The sequence below is a fragment of the Nerophis ophidion genome, linkage group LG12, assembly GCF_033978795.1.
Source record: "Nerophis ophidion isolate RoL-2023_Sa linkage group LG12, RoL_Noph_v1.0, whole genome shotgun sequence".
NCBI lineage: Eukaryota > Metazoa > Chordata > Actinopteri > Syngnathiformes > Syngnathidae > Nerophis > Nerophis ophidion.
In genome coordinates, this window is record NC_084622.1 from 3,978,152 (window position 1) to 3,998,876 (window position 20,725).

Genomic DNA, 20,725 nt, shown 5'->3' on the forward strand with positions numbered 1-20,725 from the left:
CTTTATTTTCTTTTAACAAATAATAATTAACTTAGAATTTCATGGCTGCAACACATGCCAAAGTAGTTGGGAAAGGGCATGTTAACCACTGTGTTACATGGCCTTTCCTTTTAACACAGTTTGGGAACTGAGGAGACACATTTTTTAAGATACTCAGGTGGAATTATTTCCCATTCTTGCTTGATGTACAGCTTAAGTCGGGGGTCTCCGTTGTGGTATTTTAGGGTTCATAATGCGCCACACATTTTCAAGGGGAGACAGGTCTGGAATACAGGCAGGCCAGTTTAGTACCCGCACTTTTGTACTATGAAGCCACGTTGATTCAACACATTGTCTTGCTGAAATAAGCAGGGGCGTCCATGGTAACGTTGCTTGGATGGCAACATATGTTCCTCCAAAACCTGTATGTAGCTTTCAGCATTAATGGCGCCTTCACAGATGTGTAAGTTACCCATGCCTTGGGCACTAATACACCCGCATACCATCACAGATGCTAGCTTTTCAATTTTGTGCCTATAACAATCCGGATGGTTCTTTTCCTCTTTGGTCCGGAGGACACGACGTCCACAGTTTCCAAAAACAATTTGAAATGTGGACTCGTCAGACCACAGAACACTTTTCCACTTTGTATCAGTCCATCTTAGATGAGCTCAGGCCAAGCGAAGCTGACGGCGTTTCTGGTTGTTGTCGATTAACGGTTTTCGCCTTGCATAGGAGAGTTTTAACTTGCACTTACAGATGTAGCGACCAACTTGTTACTGACAGTGGGTACTGAAGTGTTCCTGAGCCCATGTGGTGATATCCTTTACACACTGATGTCGCTTGTTGATGCAGCACAGCCTGAGGGATCGAAGGTCACAGGCTTAGCTGCTTACGTGCAGTGATTTTTCCAGATTCTCTGAACCCTTTGATGATATTACGGACCGTAGATGGTGAAATCCCTAAATTCCTCGCAATAGCTGGTTGAGAAAGGTTTTTCTTAAACTGTTCAACATTTTGCTTACGCATTTGTTGACAAAGTGGTGACCCTCGCCCCATCCTTGTTTGTGCATGACTGAGCATTTCATGGAATCTACTTTTATACCCAATCATGGCACCCACCTGTTCCCAATTAGCCTGCACACCTGTGGGATGTTCCAAATAAGTATTTGATGAGCATTCCTCAACTTTATCAGTATTTTTTGCCACCTTGCCTAACTTCTTTGTCACGTGTTGCTGGCATCAAATTCTAAAGTTAATGATTATTTGCAAAAAAAAAATGTTTATCAGTTCGAACATCCAATATCTTGTCTTTGTAGTGCATTCAATTGAATATGGGTTGAAAAGGATTGGCAAATCATTGTATTCTGTTTATATTTACATCCAACACAATTTCCCAGCTCATATGGAAACAGGTTTTGTACAAATCCTTTTCAACCCATATTCAGTTGAATGCACTACAAAGACAACACATTTGATGTTCAAACTCATTAACTTGATTTTATGAAATGAAGAAAGTGAATGAATGTTAATAACTGAATACATTTACATATGAATACACATATTTCTTCGTTTTATATATATATATATATATATATATTTTTTAGGAATTAAGTAACGTTTATGACAACCTTTTTCCAAAACATAATATAGAATGTGAGATATAACAGGACAATGCATACGTGTATAATTTGTTTTCAAAACGCTTACAAAAAAGTGGGGCCCCCAAACTTTACTGTGCGATCCCATTTTTATGACTCGTTGGGGTCCCCAATTTGAAAATTCCTAGCACCAACACTGCTGTCAACATAGGAAAAAAATACTTTATTTAAATAAATGTATTATTTATAAAGCAAGTTCAAATACTATTGGCAAATTTTCACTTAGTCCCGGCCTTGGCACGCATATATGTGTCCTTTTTTGGGGATTTCAGAATATGGTCAGCCTACCTTTGCACACGGTTCCGTTGCCGGTGTAGCCCGGCTTGCAAGAGCAGCTGTGTCCTCCAACCATGTTGAAGCACAAGGCATTCTCGTCGCAGTCGTGAAGTCCGCTCAGGCACTCGTCGTGCTCTAGGGAGCGTGGAAAAGACACGTGTTTATTTTCCCTCTGACAAAGCAATGCATTTATCCAGTCTCGTAACAAGAAGGTATTAATAACAAATAGTGAAAAGGAGGATGAGTTATTTCAGACGTTGCATTTTAGTTTGTCGTTTGGACCTGACAGGGTAATAAATCAGGCGTCGCTAACATATGTAAATGGACTCCTTATTATGTGAAAATGGTTCAATGAAGACATCTGTTTTGTTGTTGTTCTTTTTCATCTCCTAAATGAGCCACTGGCTTCTAAATAATGGTATTTACCGGTGCAGTGCACATTTACACAAGTCTACTGGTGTTTCCTGTGACAGCACAAATGATCCCGGAGTAAAAAGTACACAGAGTAAATGGCGAAAGCAAAAAAACATTTCAGCAGACATTTTATTGATCTTCTCAAGGGATAATACAAACCCCGTTTCCATATGAGTTGGGGAATGGTGTTAGATGTAAATATAAATGGAATACAATGATTTGAAAATAATTTTCAACCCATATTTAATTGAATGCACTACAAAGACAAGATATTTGATGTTCAAACTCATCAACATTTTTTTTTTTTTTGCAAATAATAATTAACTTAGAATTTCATGGCTGCAACACATGCCAAAGTAGTTGGGAAAGGGCATGTTCTCCAATATGTTACATCACATTTTCTTTTAACAACACTCAATAAACGTTTGGGAACTGAGGAAACTAATTGTTGAAGCTTTGAAAGTGGAATTCTTTCCCATTCTTGTTTTATGTAGAGCTTTAGTCGTTCAACAGTCCGGGGTCTCCGCTGTCGTATTTTATGCTTTATAATGCGCCACACATTTTCGATGGGAGACAGTTCTGGACTGCAGGTCGATAACAGTCTGGATGGTTCGCTTCCCATTTGGTCCGGATGACACAATGTCAAATATTTCCTCCAAAAATTTGAAATGTGGACTCATCAGACCACAGAACACTTTTACACTTTGCATCAGTCCATCTTAAATGATCTCGGGCCCAGAGAAGCCGGCGGCGTTTCTGGATGTTGTTGATAAATACTCTCGCTTTGCATAGTAGAGCTTTAACTTGCATTTACAGATTTAGCGACAAACTGTATTTATTGACAGGGTTTTTTTTAAGTGTTCCTGAGAACATGTGGTGATATCCTTTAGAGATTGATGTCGATTTTTGATACGGTGCCACCTGAGAGATCGAAGGTCACGGTCATTCAATGTTGGTTTCCGGCCAAACAGCTTTTGTGGAGTGATTTCTCCAGGTTCTCTGAACCTTATTTCCCAAAAACAATTTGAAATGTGGACTCATCAGACCACAGAACACTTTTCCACTTTGCATCAGTCCATCTTAAATGATCTTGGGCCCAGAGAAGCCGGCGGCGTTTCTGGATGTTGTTGATAAATACTTTCGCTTTGCATAGTAGAGCTTTAACTTGCACTTACACATGCAGCGACAAACTGTATTTAGTGACAGGGTTTGTTTAAGTGTTCCTGAGCACATGTGGTGATATCCTTTAGAGATTGATGTCGGTTTTTGATACGGAGCCACCTGAGAGATCGAAGGTCACGGTCATTCAATGTTGGTTTCCGGCCAAACAGCTTTTGTGGAGTGATTTATCCAGGTTCTCTGAACCTTATTTCCCAAAAACAATTTGAAATGTGGACTCATCAGACCACAGAACACTTTTACACTTTGCATCAGTCCATCTTAAATGCTCTCGGGCCAGAGAAGCCGGACATGACAATACACTAAATCTCTCGTTCATTGCCTAATAATTGTAAATCAATTTACGAGAAGTAGGTAGATCTAGTTCAACTCCCCAGATATAACATGCACTAAAAAGTCAGGGAAAAATATAATTGTACAAAACCCAAAACCAGTGAAGTTGGAACATTGTGTACGTTTGTAATTTGTCAATGAAAACAGAACACAATGGTAAATTGGTTATACATGTATAGCACTTTTCTACCATCAAGGTACTCAAAGCACTTTGACACTATTTCCACATTCACCCATTCACACACACATTCACACACTGATGGCGGGAGCTGCCATGCAAAGCCCGAACCAGGACCTATCAGGAGCGAGACCAATTTTTGAAGCTTTTGATGGGGAAATATTTCCCATTCTTGCTTGATGTTCACCTTAAGTTGTTCAACAGTCTCCGTTGTGATATTTTAGGCTTCATAATGCAAAAAATATTTTCAATGGGAGACAGGTCTGGACTACACAGGCAGACCAGTCTAGTACCGGCACTCTTTTACTATGAAGCCACGCAGTTGTAACACATGGCTTGGCATCGTCTTGCTGAAATAAGCAGGAGCGTCCATGATAATGTTGCTTGGATGGCAACATATGTTGCTCTAAAACTTGTATGTACCTTTCAGCATTAATGGTGAACAGATGTGTAAGTTACCCATGCCTTGGGCACTCATGCACCCCCATGTCATCACAGATGCTGGCTTTTGAACTTTGCGCCTATAACAATCCGGATGCTTCTTTTCCGCTTTGTTCCGGAGGATACGATATCCGCAGTTTTCAAAAACAATTTTAAACGTGGACTCGTCAGACCTCAGAACAATTTTCCACGCTGCATCAGCTCAGGCCCAGCGGAGCTGGCGGCGTTTCTGGGTGTTGTTGATAAATGTCTTCGGATTTGCATAGTAGTTTTAACTTGCACTTACAGATGTAGCGACCAACTGTAATTTACTGACAGTGGTTTTCTGAAGTGTTACTGAGTGTTCGCTTTTTGATGCAGTACTGGTTTAGGGATCGGAGGTCCGTAATATCATCGCTTATGTGCAGTGATTTCTCCAGATTTTCTAAACTTTGATAATAGATGGTGAAATCCCTAAGTTCCTTGCAATAGCTCGTTGAGAAATGTTATTAAACTGTTCGACAATTTGCTCACCAATGGCACCCATCTGTTCCCAATTAGCCTGTTCACCTGTGGGATGTTCCAAATAAGTGTTTCATGAGCAATATTCAACTTTCTCAGTCTTTTTTAACCATGTTGCAGGCATCAAATTCCAAATGAGCTAATATTTGCAAAAAAATAAAGTTTTCCAGTTCGAACGTTAAATATCTTGTCTTTGCAGTCTATTTAATTGAATATAGGTTGAAAAGGATTTGCAAATTATTCTATTTTGTTTTTATTTACTATTTACACAACGTGCCAACTTCACTGGTTTTGAGTTTTGCATTAACTTAGTTTTATCAATCAGCATGAGAAGTGACTCCTCTTGTATTTGTGTGCGTCTCTGCGTCCTGCAATTCAGTGCGGCGATTTGGCAAGAGGAACAGCGAGTAACTGCAACTGAGGCGAACATTCAACAAATTTGGAGCCTATCCCAGCTGTACTTGGGCAGAAGGCGGGGTACACACTGGACACATGGACACCTCATCTCAGGACCAACACAGATACTAAACATTCACACACTAGGGCCAGTTTAGTGTTGCCAAATGTTAGAATAAACATGTATGAATAGTATCACACAACTTTAGTATGCTTAAAGTTAATTACTGTACTTATTAGCTATTGTGCTTAAGCTGTACTTTTTCTATCTGTGCAAGGACAAAATCTTCATGTCTGAGGGGTGGCCTCAGCTGCAGATGTTATCTTTGTTTTAGCCCACTAACAGCCAAGGACTTCAAGGACCACAACGAAGATAAGACGACAGCACGCAGACGATAGAGGGACAAGGCAAAATCACAAGGCCCCAGCACATTGCGTCACGTATTGTGCGTCCACGACCTGCATTGCATAATATATGTGACCACTCTTTTTATAGGCGGCCTCAGTGATGTTGACTGTGGAACTCCTGAATAAAAAAAGTGACGCGGGACCTGAACCTTAGAGCGTAGGGCGAAACTGTGACTAAGTGTGAAGCTCCATGATTTCTCCTCATTAACTAAATTGAACTCTGTCTTTGCATGGTTCCTTGCTTCTTGTCTGTTTAATAGATGTCATCAGTGTTTGTAGAAGCATTTAAGTCTCACCTTAAAACTCATCTGTATACTCTAGCCTTTAAATAGACCTCCTTTTTAGACCAGTTGATCTGCCGCTTCTTTTCTTTCTCCTATGTCCCCCCCTCCCTTGTGGAGGGGGTCCGGTCCGATGACCATGGATGAAGTACTGGCTGTCCAGAGTCGAGACCCAAAATGGACCGCTCGTCGGGACCCAGGATGGACCGCTCGCCTGTATCGGTTGGGGACATCTCTACGCTGCTGATCCGTCTCCGCTTGAGATGGTTTCCTGTGGACGGGACTCTCGCTGCTGTCTTGGATCCGCTTGAACTGAACTCTCGCGGCTGTGTTGGAGCCACTATGGATTGAACTTTCACAGTATCATGTTAGACCCGCTCGACATCCATTGCTTTCGGTCCCCTAGAGGGGGGGGGTTGCCCACATCTGAGGTCCTCTCCAAGGTTTCTCATAGTCAGCATTGTCACTGGCGTCCCACTGGATGTGAATTTTCCCTGCCCACTGGGTGTGAGTTTTCCTTGCCCTTTTGTGGGTTCTTCCGAGGATGTTGTAGTCGTAATGATTTGTGCAGTCCTTTGAGTTATTTGTGATTTGGGGCTATATAAATAAACATTGATTGATTGATTGAACCTGACACCAATCAACCTATCCCCAAATGTATTGTCGTTGGAGGTGGGAAGAAGCCGGAGTACCCGGAGAGAACATGCAAACTCCACACAGAAATACCCAGAGCCCAGGAATCGAACCCAGGACCCTCTTATTGTGAGGCACAAGCACCAACTATGGTGACACCGTGCTGCCCAAGAAGGTTTCATTTGAAATAAAAAAAATAGTATTAAATATAAGGCGCACCTAAAACCTTTTGTTTCCCCTCCAAACCTGACAATGCGCCTTATAACCCGGTGTGCCTAATGTGTAATGATAAGCGGTGCAATGATAAGTGTGACCAGTAGATGGCAGTCAAACATAAGAGATAAGTGTAGGCTGCACTATGATGGCAATATGTCTTGAGTAAACATCACCAACATTTTATATGTTCCATTGAAAATATGGAACACTACATACGGCGCTCCAAACTCTATCAAAATGTTTTAGTACGACTTTGGTAAGCTATGAAACCACATCACTTGAAGGATTGTCGGTGCATTAAACATAAGAGTATTATTACGGTGTGTGCATAAGGTAACACATTATCTGGCACTTTGTTTCACAATATTATGCAAAAGCAACTTTTCTTACCTTCAAGTACCTGCTGATCTGTATTTGGGATCTGCGTAAATCCTATAAAATGTTGTGCGCATCAGTCGTTGTAGTCTGTGATGACAGCGTAGTGGATAAGCTTATACTTTCTCTATCAATTATAGGGCGCAATAAAGGAATCATATTGTTATATTTTTTTTTTCTAAATGTAAAACACTTCCTTGTGGTCTACATAACATGTAATGGTGGTTGTTTGGTCAAAATGTTCCATAGATGATGTTTTACAGATCATCTTCAAGCCGCTTTCTGACGCTTGTGGGTGGTCTTATTTACGTGGCTCACCTTTGACAGCGACTTCTCCCCGTCATTTTTGTTGTAGCGGTGTAGCGTGCAAGGACGGGAATTGGAAGAAGTGTCAAAAGATGGAGCTAACTGTTTTAAAGCAGCAGCATCTCCTCATCCGTGTCCCGTGAAAAAATGTACGACCGGAGCTCTAACAACTAAAGTTCCTAGGGTGAATAATGTAAACTCACTACATCGATATGTTTTAGCGCTTTCATGGCCAGTTTACTGACGGATATAAGTAAGAATTTTGCACTACTTCATATTAGAAAGGGCAACAGCGAAGGACGAATGTTTCATGACAAGAAGATAGAGAAAAAGAAGAAGCTTATCGACTACGCGTGAAAATTTTCAGGACTTATGCAGATCCCAAATGCAGATCAGCGTGTACCGGAAGGTAAGAAAAGTTGCTTTTGCATGATATTGCAAAACAAAATGCCAGATAATATGCCTTACCTTATACACACACACCATAATATTACTCCTATGTTGAATGCGCTGACAAACCTTCAAGCGGCGCAGTTTCAAAGCTTACCAAAGTCGTACTAAAACATTTTGAAATATTTTTACGCGCTGTGTGTAATGTTCTATATTTTCAATGGAATATTGAAAATATTAACTTAAGACATATTGCCATCATTGTGGCAATATACACTTATCTCTTATGTTTGACTGCCATCTACTGGTCACACTTATCATTGCACCATGTACCTAATAAAAAAGCTTTGAGGTGGGGAAGCTCAACCAAATGTATTCCTTTTTTTAGGCGCACCAGGTTATAAGGCGCACCGTCCAGTTTTGAGAAAAAAAAAAACAAGCCTAGTGGTTAGAGCAGGGGTGCCCACACTTTTTCTGCAGGCGAGCTACTTTTCAATTGACCAACTCGAGGGGATCTACCTCATTTATATATATCATTTATATTTATTTATTTATGAAAGAGACATTTTTGTAAACAAGTTAAATGTGTTTAATGATAATACAAGCATGTGTAACACATATAGATGTCTTTCTTTCACAAAGACAAGAATATAAGTTGGTGTATTACCTGATTCTGATGACTTGCATTGATTTGAATCAGACAGTAATGATGATAACGCCCACATTTTCAAATGGAGGAGAAAAAAAGTTGTCCTTTCTGTACAATACCACATGAAAGTGGTTGGTTTTTGGCATCTAATTCATCCAGCTTCCATACACTTTACAAGAAAAACATTGGCGGCAAATTCCGTAGCTTGCTTGATTGACATTCATGGCACCCGAGGGTCTTGTGAGATGACGCTGGCTGCTGCCAGTTCATTATTATGAAAAAATGACAGAGAGGAAGGCGAGAAACACTTTTTATTTCAACAGACTTTCGCGCCGTCCCTTCCGTCAAAACTCTAAAGGCCGACTGCACATTTCCTATCTTCACAATAAAAGCCCTGCTTCATGCTGCCTGCGCTAACAAAATAAGAGTCTCGGAAAGCTGGCGTGCACAAGTGATGTGCACGCCAGCTTTCTGAGGGATCGCTTGTGCACGCCAGTTTTCCGAGACTCTGTATTTAGTTAGCGCAGGCAGCAAGAAGCAGGGCTTTTATTGTGAAGATAGGAAATGTGCAGTCGGCCTTTAGAGTTTTGACGGAAGGTACGGCGCGAGAGTCTGTTGAAATAAAAAGTGTTTCTCGCCTTCCTCTCGGTCATATTTTCATAATAATGATCTTGCAGCAGCCAGCGTCATCTCACAAGACCCTCCGGTACCGTGAATGTCATTTAAGTGACGTCTTGGTGAAGATTGATGATCACTCATTTTTAGGTCTATTTTTTTTAAAAGCCTGGCTGGAGATCGACTGACACACCCCCCGCGGTTGACTGGTAGCTCGCGATCGACGTAATGGGCACCCCTGGGTTAGAGTGTCTGCCCTGAGATCGGTAGGACGTGAGTTCAAACCCTGGCCGAGTCATACCAAAGACTATAAAAATTGGACCCATTACCTCCCTGCTTGGCACCCAGCATCAAGGGTTGGAATTGGGGGGTTGAATCACCAAAAATTATTCCCGGGCGAGGCCACTGCTGCTGCCCACTGCTCCGCTCACCTCCCAGGGGGTGATCAAGGGGATGGGTCAAATGCAGAGGACAAATTTCTCTAAAACTAATGTGTACGTGACAATCATTGGGACTTTAACTTAACATTAAAGGCCTACTGAAAACTGATTTTCTTATTTAAACGGGGATAGCAAGTCCATTCTATGTGTCATACTTGATCATTTCGCGATATTGCCATATTTTTTCTGAAAGGATTTAGTAGAGAACATCCACGATAAAGTTCGCAACTTTTGGTCGCTAATAAAAAAGCCTTGCCTTTACCGGAAGTTGCAGACGATGAGGGCTCCTCACGCCCTCACATTGTTTATAATGGGAGCCTCCAGCAGCAAGAGCTATTTGGACCGAGAAAACGACAATTTCCCCATTAATTTGAGCGAGGATGAAATATCCGTGGATGATGATATTGATAGGGGAGGACTAGAAAAAAAATAAAAATAAAGTAAAAAAAGAAAAAGGCGATTGCATTGGGACGGATTCAGATGTTTTTAGACACATTTACTAGGATAATTCTGGGAAATCCCTTATCTTTCTATTGTGTTGCTAGTGTTTTAGTGAGTTAAATAGTACCTGATAGTCGGAGGGGTGTGTCCACGGGTGTCTTGAGGCCAGTCTCTGAAACATTGGCTTCAAGACGGCTTAGCGTAGTGGGTAGAGCGGCCGTGCCAGAAACCTGAGGGTTGCAGGTTCGCTTCCCACCTACTAACATCCGAAAAAGTGCTGCCGTTGTGTCCTTGGGCAGGACACTTCACCCTTTCCCCCGGTGCCGCTCACACTGGTGAATGAATGATGAATGAATGATAGTTGGTGGTCGTCAGTCTACCCCAGGGCAGCTTTGGCTACAGATGTAGCTTACCACCACCAGGTGTGAATGAATGATGGGTTCCCACTTCAATGTGAGCGCTTTGAGTATCTAACAATAGAAAAGCGCAATATAAATCTAATCCGTTATTATTATTATTATTATAAGTCACGGCAGCTGCATGGATGGCGCAAACTCCACAGATCTCTGGTAAGAGGCGACTTTTTAAAACAATTTTCTCCCCGAAACCTGCCGGTTGACAAGTGGTCGGGAACCATGTTCGCTTGACCGCTCTGATCCACAGTAAAGTTTCACCTCCGGGAATTTTAAACAAGGAATCACCGTGTGTTTGTGTGGCTAAAGGCTGAAAGCTTCCCACCTCCATCGTTCTACTTTGACTTCGCCATTATTAACTGAACAAATTGCTAAAGCTTCAGCAACACAGATGCCCGGAATACTGTGTAATTGCGCGATGAAAAGAGACGACTTTTAGCCGTAAGTGGTGCTGCGCTAATATTTCCTGACAGTCCGCAACGTTTTCAACAAGAAACTCCATCCATCTTCTTCTGCTTATCCGAGGTCGGGTCGCGGGGGCAACAGCCTAAGCAGGGAAACCCAGACTTCCCTTTCCCCAGCCACTTCGTCTAGCTCTTCCCGGGGGATCCCGAGGCGTTCCCAGGCCAGCCGGGAGACATAGTCTTCCCAACGTGTCCTGGGTCTTCCCCGTGGCCTCCTACCGGTTGGACGTGCCCTAAACACCTCCCTAGGGAGGCGTTCGGGTGGCATCCTGACCAGATGCCCGAACCACCTCATCTGGCTTCTCTTAATGTGGAGGAGCAGCGGCTTTACTTTGAGTTCCTCCCGGATGGCAGAGCTTCTCACCCTATCTCTAAGGGAGAGCCCCGCCACACGGCGGAGGAAACTCATTTCGGCCGCTTGTACCCGTGATCTTATCCTTTCGGTCATGACCCAAAGCTCATGACCATAGGTGAGGATGGGGACGTAGATCGACCGGTAAATTGAGAGCTTTGCCTTCCGGCTCAGCTCCTTCTTCACCACAACGGATCGGTACAACGTCCGCATTACTGAAGACGCCGCACCGATCCGCCCGTCGATCTCACGATCCACTCTTCCCTCACTCGTGAACAAGACTCCTAGGTACTTGAACTCCTCCACTTGGGGCAGGGGCTCCTCCCCAACCCGGAGATGGCACTCCACCCTTTTCCGGGCGAGAACCATGGACTCGGACTTGGAGGTGCTGATTCTCATTCCGGTCGGTTCTCACTCGGCTGCAAACCGATCCAGTGAGAGCTGAAGATCCCGGTCAGATGAAGGCATCAGGACCACATCATCTGCAAAAAGCAGAGACCTAATCCCACGGCCACCAAACCGGAACCCCTCAACGCCTTGACTGCGCCTAGAAATTCTGTCCATAAAAGTTATGAACAGAATCGGTGACAAAGGACAGCCTTGGCGGAGTCCAACCCTCACTGGAAATGTGTTCGACTTACTGCCGGCAATGCGGACCAAGCTCTGGCACTGATCGTACAGGGAGCGGACCGCCACAATAACACAGTCCGATACCCCATACTCTCTGAGCACTCCCCACAGGACTTCCCGAGGGACACGGTCGAATGCCTTCTCCAAGTCCACAAAGCACATGTAGACTGGTTGGGCAAACTCCCATGCACCCTCAAGAACCCTGCCGAGAGTATAGAGCTGGTCCACAGTTCCACGACCAGGACGAAAACCACACTGTTCCTCCTGAATCCGAGGTTCGACTATCCGGCGTAGCCTCCTCTCCAGTACACCTGAATAAACTTTACCGGGAAGGCTGAGGAGTGTGATCCCACGATAGTTGGAACACACCCTCCGGTCCCCCTTCTTAAAAAGAGGAACCACCACCCCGGTCTGCCAATCTAGAGGTACCGCCCCCGATGTCCACAGCATCCAGAGCCTTAAGGAACTCCCCCGGGGGTGGACGAGAAACAAGAAACTCTGCAGGAAATTTAAAATTGCAATTTAGTCAACTAAACCGGCCGTATTGGCATGTGTTGCAATGTTAATATTTCATCATTGATATATAAACTATCAGACTGCGTGGTCGGTAGTAGTGGCTTTCAGTAGGCCTTTAAGTGCACCTTATAGTCCGGAATATACGGTATATGTAACCAGTCTGGATTCGCCCAATGAGCAAACCAGGGTGTGCAGGTTGGAGTGCAACAAACCAAAAGCCCTAGTTGTCAGCTCGCTGACCAGCACAACACTTAATGTGTCAGAAAGCGAGATTTTACATGTTATTACATGTTAACACTACTATATTTTGGCACGGACCTGGGTACCAAACCACAAGTGTAAACGCAGCTTTAGTGAAAAATAAGCTATTGCCGGTTAAAATATGGGGTGGGGGGGGGCAGATGGACCCTCTCTGTACAACTTGTTTAGTTGTCGCCTGCAGAGATTCTAGCATGTTCCTCCATAAATATTTTAACTATTATGGAGTTTCACACTTGATAGAGAGCATTTCTCAACAGAAAGGGAACATCATTTATAAAAGTGCCCTCCAGCAAAGGCTGTATAAGACGCACGTTTTAGCGGAAAAAGCTGCAATTTGTCTGCAGGCTGCTGGGTTTGAACACGTAACCGAGGTGAAATAACAACGCTGGACCATAAAGCCAAAAGACACGTGTCGTTTAAAAATTCCATTACACTGACAGAAGAGCCAACTTTGAATAAAGAAAGTCCTTTTCCAGTCTGTTTGCCCCAGTTGAAGCAATTCTGCAGCTCTTTGAACGAGAGAGAAACAATCTGCGCCCACTTAATGAATCCTTACCCTCGGAGGCCCGGATCGTCTTTGCTTACAAGGTAGGATGTTTCCTCGTGTCTTTTTTAATCCCTGCTGCAGCAACACCTTATCGGGGAATCTCCTCTTTGCAGCACGGAGTAAAAAAAACATTAAAGCATTTCCAGTCTATCCTTCGGAGATAAAGAGCACTTTTAATGTATACCCTTGAACGGAGACACGCCGCCGTCCCGCGGAGACGCACAAAAGACAAAGACCAGTTCCCTCGGAGATTTGCCTGAGTATTTCTTCCCCAGATAAGCAGTTGCTTGGCGAGCACAACATCGACTCGAGCGGAGAAAACTTTCTGACCTTCACGAGCCAAATCATTAGAAGGGCATAATTCCTTTTGGGCCATAGTCCCCGTTTTGAAAAAGTGTTAAGTTCTTTTTAGACAGCTGATATAAATGTTTTAAAATGTAATATCGGAAATTATTGGTATCTTTTTCAAAAAGTAAAATGTATGACTTTTTTTTTTAAACACCGCCGTACGGAGTGGTACACGGAAGTAGGGAGAAGTACAGAGCGCCGATAAACCTTGAAGGCACATAATATCTACGGTTTTCACACACACACACACAAGTGAATGCACGCATACTTGCTCAACAGCCATACAGGTCACACTGAGGGTGGCCGTATAAACAACTTTAACATTGTTACAAATATGTGCCACACTGTGAACCCACACCGAACAAGAATGACAAACACGTTTCGGGAGAACATCAGCACCGTAACACAACATAAACACAACAGAACCAATACCCAGAACCCCTTGCAGTACTAACTCTTCCGGGACGCTACAATATACACCCCCTGCTTTGCTCTACCCCCTCCCCCCTCAATTCCGCCCCCGCAACCCCGCCCACCTCAACCTCCTTATGCTCTCTCAGGGGGAGCATGTCCCGAATTCCAAACTGCTGTTTTGAGGCATGTTTAAAAAAAATAATGCCCTTTGTGCATACTTGCCAACACTCCCGGATTTTCCGGGAGACTCCCGAAATTCAGCGCCTCTCCCAAAAACCTCCCAGGACAAATTTCCTCCTGAAAATCTCCCGAAATTTAGGCGGAGCTGGAGGCCACGCCCCCTCCAGCTCCATGAGGACCTGAGTGACGTGTCTGCGAGTGTGTCTGCCCAATGACGTTGTAACTGTAGAATGATCAAGGGCGAGTTCTTGGTTTCTTATGTGGGTTTATTGTTAGGCAGTTTCATTGACATCCTCAAGCGCAGTAACACACAACAACAGCAGTCACGTTTCCGTCTACCACTCTACCGTAAGGCAGTTTGTCTGCCGTAAACAGCCTGTGACACTCTTAAACAAGACAATACTACCATCTACTGTACATGATGCACCACAACACCTCCAGGCAACTTCAACCCTTTAATCCTCCTCCATTCACATCCCATCTTCCCGGATTGTAAATAAACTAATGTAAATAATTAAATGTACTTCTAATGTATATACTTGTTCTTATGCTACCTGAACTCACTATGTTCTCTGCTCACTGTACATATCCTACTAAGTCAGACCTACACTGTTTCAATGTCCATTTCTCTGTTGATGCAATTGTTGATGACTGAAGTACTGATATCAACCAAAGCTCCTCATCCCACCCCCCGGTTTGTAAATAATTCAATGTACATACTATGATGATTAACTTGTGTGATGACTGTTTTATGCTGATAGTATATATTTGTACCACGACTTAAACAAGTTGAAAAATGTATTGCAGAGTTACCATTTAGTGGTCAATTGTACGGAATATGTACTGTACTGTGCAATCTACTAATAAAATTTTCAATCAATCAATCATGCATATGTGACAAAAACATCTACTTTAGAAAGTGCAGTGCACAAGTGCGCACACAACAGCTGTAAATAACCACGCCCCAAAAACACGCCCGTATATATATATATATATATATACAGTATATATATATATATATATATCCATCCATCCATCCATCCATTTTTTACCGCTTATTCCCTTTTGGGGTCACGGGGGGCGCTGGCACCTATCTCAGCTACAATCGGGCGGAAGGCGGGGTACACCCTGGACAAGTCGCCACCTCATCGCAGGGCCAACACAGATAGACAGACAACATTCACACTCACATTCACACACTAGGGACCATTTAGTGTTGCCAATCAACCTATCCCCAGGTGCATGTCTTTGGAGGTGGGAGGAAGCCGGAGTACCCGGAGGGAACCCACGCATTCACGGGGAGAACATGCAAACTCCACACAGAAAGATCCCGAGCCTGGATTTGAACCCAGGACTGCAGGACCTTCGTATTGTGAGGCAGACGCACTAACCCCTCTGCCACCGTGAAGCCTATATATATATATATATATATATATATATATATACACATATATATATATATATATATAAATACACATACATACACACAGTCCGGCCCCTAGCCAAATTGTTTTTAATTGTAATTTTGCAGAATTTAACTCAATGTGCATGAATAGTTTCTGTTCCAAATAGTTTGAAATGTCACATATTATATGTTTAGATATTAACTGTCAGTTTATTGTACTGTGTCAACTGTACTACTATATGAGTAAGTATTTGCTCTCGTTTCATTGACAATAAAACAGCAAAGTCCATTTGGCGGTCGTCTGTTTTAATTATGAGGCACAATTGTGTCAAAGTCATGATTTTTTTTATTTCATGCTTGAAATAAGAAATGATTACTTTGTGAGTGTTAATGACAGCTTTGCAACACTTGATATTCCAGTTTCAAGCATGTTTTATTCAATATAGGTCATCAAATCTCAGCAACAAGCTGTTGTAAATTACTGAGATCATTTAGGACCAAAAGCCTTAAAACAAGTAAAACACTCCAACATAAAACCTGCTTAGTGAGAAGAACTATCTCATCAGACATAAAATAAGCCAATATCACCCTTATTTGAGATATTTCATCTTACTTAGATTTCAGCTTTTGCAAAAGTACTGAAAAGTATCAACATAATTGTAGTACTGGTATTGGGGCTTCACGGTGGCAGAGGGGTTAGTGCGTCTGCCTCACAATACGAAGGTCCTGCAGTCCTGGGTTCAAATCCAGGCTTGGGATCTTTCTGTGTGAAGTTTGCATGTTCTACCCGTGAATGCGTGGGTTCCCCCCGGTTACTCCGGCTTCCTCCCACCTCCAAAGACATGCGCCTGGGGATAGGTTGATTGGCAACACTAAAATTCGCCCTAGTGTGTGAATGTGAGTGTGAATGTTGTCTGTCTATCTGCGATGAGGTGGCGACTTGTCCAGGGTGTACCCCGCCTTCCGCCCGATTGTAACTGAGATAGGCGCCAGCGCCCCCTGCGACCCCGAAAGGGAATAAGCGGTAGAAAATGGATGGATGGATGGATTCTTGTTTGGTGTGGCTTCACAGTGTGGCGCATATTTGTAACAGTGCTAAAGTTGTTTGTACGGCCACCCTCAGTGTGACCTGTATGGCTGTTGACCAAGTATGCGTTGCATTCACTTGTGCGTGTGTGTGTGTGTGTAAAAGCCACAAATACTATCAATCATACAATGTTTATTTATATAGCCCCAAATCACAAATCATTGTAGCTGAGATAGGCGCCAGCGCCCCCTGCGACCCCAAAAGGGAATAAGCGGTAGAAAATGGATGGATGGTATTGGTACCAAAACATTGGTATGGGGACAACACTACTTGTGTGTTACATCGAGTACACACAGTGTGGCGAGAAATCTTCCAATCCATTATATCCCTCCCTAACGGACTGCGAGCTGAGGCAAATTGAAAGTGACATTGTGATGAGATAGAACATCCAGGGTATGCACAAGAGTCCGTGTGGTTGTTGCTGCTCAAATTTTGTGTCAATGATCGCGTGCTCATGGGCCCGTACAAAACAGTGGGAGAATTGTGAAAATTTGTGTTTTAGACACTTCCTATGTCACATCTGTTATTACTTGCCTGCACTCTGAGCACTGCAGGTGAGTCCAGATGTAATTGCTCCCTGGCTGCGGCTGCTGCTGCTGCTCAGGGCGTAGGCGGACAAACAATCAATTATGTACAGCCAGTCACCAGGGAACGTGTCTTCTCCTGCTTGACTCGCTTCAGCCCTATGACAAAACATCGACCTTGGGCCGCTCTACGGAAAACACATCACTTCTCATCTTTAACTCCATGATGACAGCCCCTTTGCGATCACTGCCCCCTTACTGCACCAACAGGAGGAACGACTCATGCTTAAAGGCCTACTGAAAGCCACTACTAGCGACCACGCAGTCTGATAGTTTATATCAGATCATTATCCATGCGTTTGTTACGTCTCGCCTCGATTACTGTAACGTATTATTTACGGGTCTCCCCATGTCTAGCATTAAAAGATTACAGTTGGTACAAAATGCGGCTGCTAGACTTTTGACAAGAACAAGAAAGTTTGATCACATTACGCCTGTACTGGCTCACCTGCACTGGCTTCCTGTGCACTTAAGATGTGACTTTAAGGTTTTACTACTTACGTATAAAATACTACACGGTCTAGCTCCATCCTATCTTGCCGATTGTATTGTACCATATGTCCCGGCAAGAAATCTGTGTTCAAAGGACTCCGGCTTATTAGTGATTCCTAGAGCCCAAAAAAAGTCTGCGGGCTATAGAGCGTTTTCCTTTCGGGCTCCAGTACTCTGGAATGCCCTCCCGGTAACAGTTCGAGATGCCACCTCAGTAGAAGCATTTAAGTCTCACCTTAAAACTAATTTGTATACTCTAGCCTTTAAATAGACTCCCTTTTTAGACCAGTTGATCTGCCGTTTCTTTTCTTTTTCTCCTATGTCCCACTCTCCCTTGTGGAGGGGGTCCGGTCCGATCCGGTGGCCATGTACTGCTCGCCTGTGTATCGGCTGGGGACATCTCTGCGCTGCTGATCCGCCTCCGCTTGGGATGGTTTCCTCCTGGCTCCGCTGTGAACGGGACTCTCGCTGCTGTGTTGGATCCGCTTTGGATTGGACTCTTGCGACTGTGTTGGATCCATTATGGATTGAACTTTCACAGTATCATGTTAGACCCGCTCGACATCCATTGCTTTCCTCCTCTCCAAAGTTTTCATAGTCATCATTGTCACCGACGTCCCACTGGGTGTGAGTTTTCCTTATGTGGGCCTACCGAGGATGTCGTAGTGGATTGTGCAGCCCTTTGAGACACTAGTGATTTAGGGCTATATAAGTAAACATTGATTGATTGATATATCAACGATGAAATATTAACATTGCAAAACATGCCAATACAGCCGGTTTAGTTTACTAAATTGCAATTTTATATTTCCCGGGAGTTTCTTGTTGAAAACGTCGCGGAATGTTGACGTGTACGCGTGACGTCACGGACTGTGAGGAAATATCAGCGCTGCGCACACACACACAGCTAAAAGTCGTCTGCTTTAACCGCATAATTACACAGTATTTTGGACATCTGTGTTGCTGAATCTTTTGCAATTTGTTCATTTAATAATGGAGACTATGAAGAACAATGCTGTTGGTGGAATGCAGAGGATTCCAGCTGTTTTTAGCACCGAGACCCAGTCGGCGTTTCTTTGTTTGTTGTGAAAGCAGAGCGGTCAAGCGAACATGAAGTGAAGTGAATTATATTTATATAGCGCTTTTCTCAAGTGACTCAAAGCGCTTTTACATATCCATCCATCCATCCATCTTCTTCCGCTTATCCGAGGTCGGGTCGCGGGGGCAGCAGCCTAAGCAGGGAAGCCCAGACTTCCCTCTCCCCAGCCACTTCGTCTAGCTCTTCCCGGGGGATCCCGAGGTGTTCCCAAGCCAGCCGGGAGACATAGTCTTCCCAACGTGTCCTGGGTCTTCCCCGTGGCCTCCTACCGGTTGGACGTGCCCTAAACACCTCCCTCGGGAGGCGTTCGGGTGGCATCCTGACCAGATGCCCGAACCAACTCATCTGGCTTCCCTCGATGTGGAGGAGCAGCGGCTTTACTTTGAGTTCCTCCCGGATGGCAGAGCTTCTCACCCTATCTCTAAGGGAGAGCCCCGCCACACGGCGGAGGAAACTCATTTCGGCCGCTTGTACCCGTGATCTTATCCTTTCGGTCAAAACCTAAAGCTCATGACCATAGGTGAGGATGGGAACGTAGATCGACCGGTAAATTGAGAGCTTTGCCTTCCGGCTCAGCTCCTTCTTCACCACAACGGATCGGTACAACGTCCGCATTACTGAAGACGCCGCACCGATCCGCCTGTCGATCTCACGATCCACTCTTCCCTCACTCGTGAACAAGACTCCTAGGTACTTGAACTCCTCCACTTGGGGCAGGGTCTCCTCCCCAACCCGGAGATGGCATTCTACCCTTTTCCGGGCGAGAACCATGGACTCGGACTTGGAGGTGCTGATTCTCATTCCGGTCGCTTCACACTCGGCTGCGAACCGATCCAGTGAGAGCTGAAGATCCCGGTCAGATGACGCCATCAGGACCACATCATCTGCAAAAAGCAGAGACCTAATCCTGCGGTCACCAAACCGGAACCCCTCAACGCCTTGACTGCGCCTAGAAATTCTGTCCATAAAAGTTATGAACAGAATCGGTGACACAGGACAGCCTTGGCGGAGTCCAACCCTCACTGGAAATGTGTTCGACTTACTGCCGGCAATGCGGACCAAGCTCTGGCACTGATCGTACAGGGAGCGGACCGCCACAATAAGACAGTCCGATACCCCATACTCTCTGAGCACTCCCCACAGGACTTCACGAGGGACACGGTCGAATGCCTTCTCCAAGTCCACAAAGCACATGTAGACTGGTTGGGCAAACTCCCATGCACCCTCAAGAACCCTGCCGAGAGTATAGTATATATATATATATATATATATATATATATATATATATATATATATATATGATTTCATATTATTATACATATATATAATGTAATCATACATACACATATATATACAATATGTAACCATACATACACACACACATATATATATATATATATATATATATATATATATATATATATATGATTACACCATGTAAATATAAGATGACCTGGCTTATTCAGACTTTTTTTTTTTAAATAGACTTTCTTGAATTCTAGTCCAGTTTTTTTCAACCTTTTTTGAGCCAAGGCACATTTTTTTCATTGAAAAAATGCGGAGGCACACCACCTGCAGAAATCATTAAAAACTGAAACTCAACATTTGATATTGACAGGAAAAAGTCGTTGGTCGCAGTTGTTGGACATGACTTCAAACCGTAACCAAGCATGCATCAATACAGCTCTTGTCTCTTCTGTCACATCACGCCGTGACTTATTTTGAGTTATTTTTGCTGTTTTCCTGTGTAGTGTTTTAGTTTTTGTTTTGCGCTCCTATTTTGGTGGCTTTTCCTCTTTTTTTGGTATTGTCCTGTAGCGG

General features: G+C 43.8%; 1 protein-coding gene across 1 annotated transcript in view; it reads right to left on the minus strand.

Moving 5' to 3' along the window:
- Positions 1-20,725, minus strand: part of LOC133562902 (protein kinase C-binding protein NELL2-like) — a 382,068-nt gene that overhangs the window by 187,772 nt on the left and 173,571 nt on the right. The window contains exon 8 of the mRNA XM_061916727.1: positions 1,929-2,051. Within this exon, the coding sequence (XP_061772711.1) occupies positions 1,929-2,051 (123 nt within the window). The remainder of the gene's footprint in view (positions 1-1,928; positions 2,052-20,725) is intronic.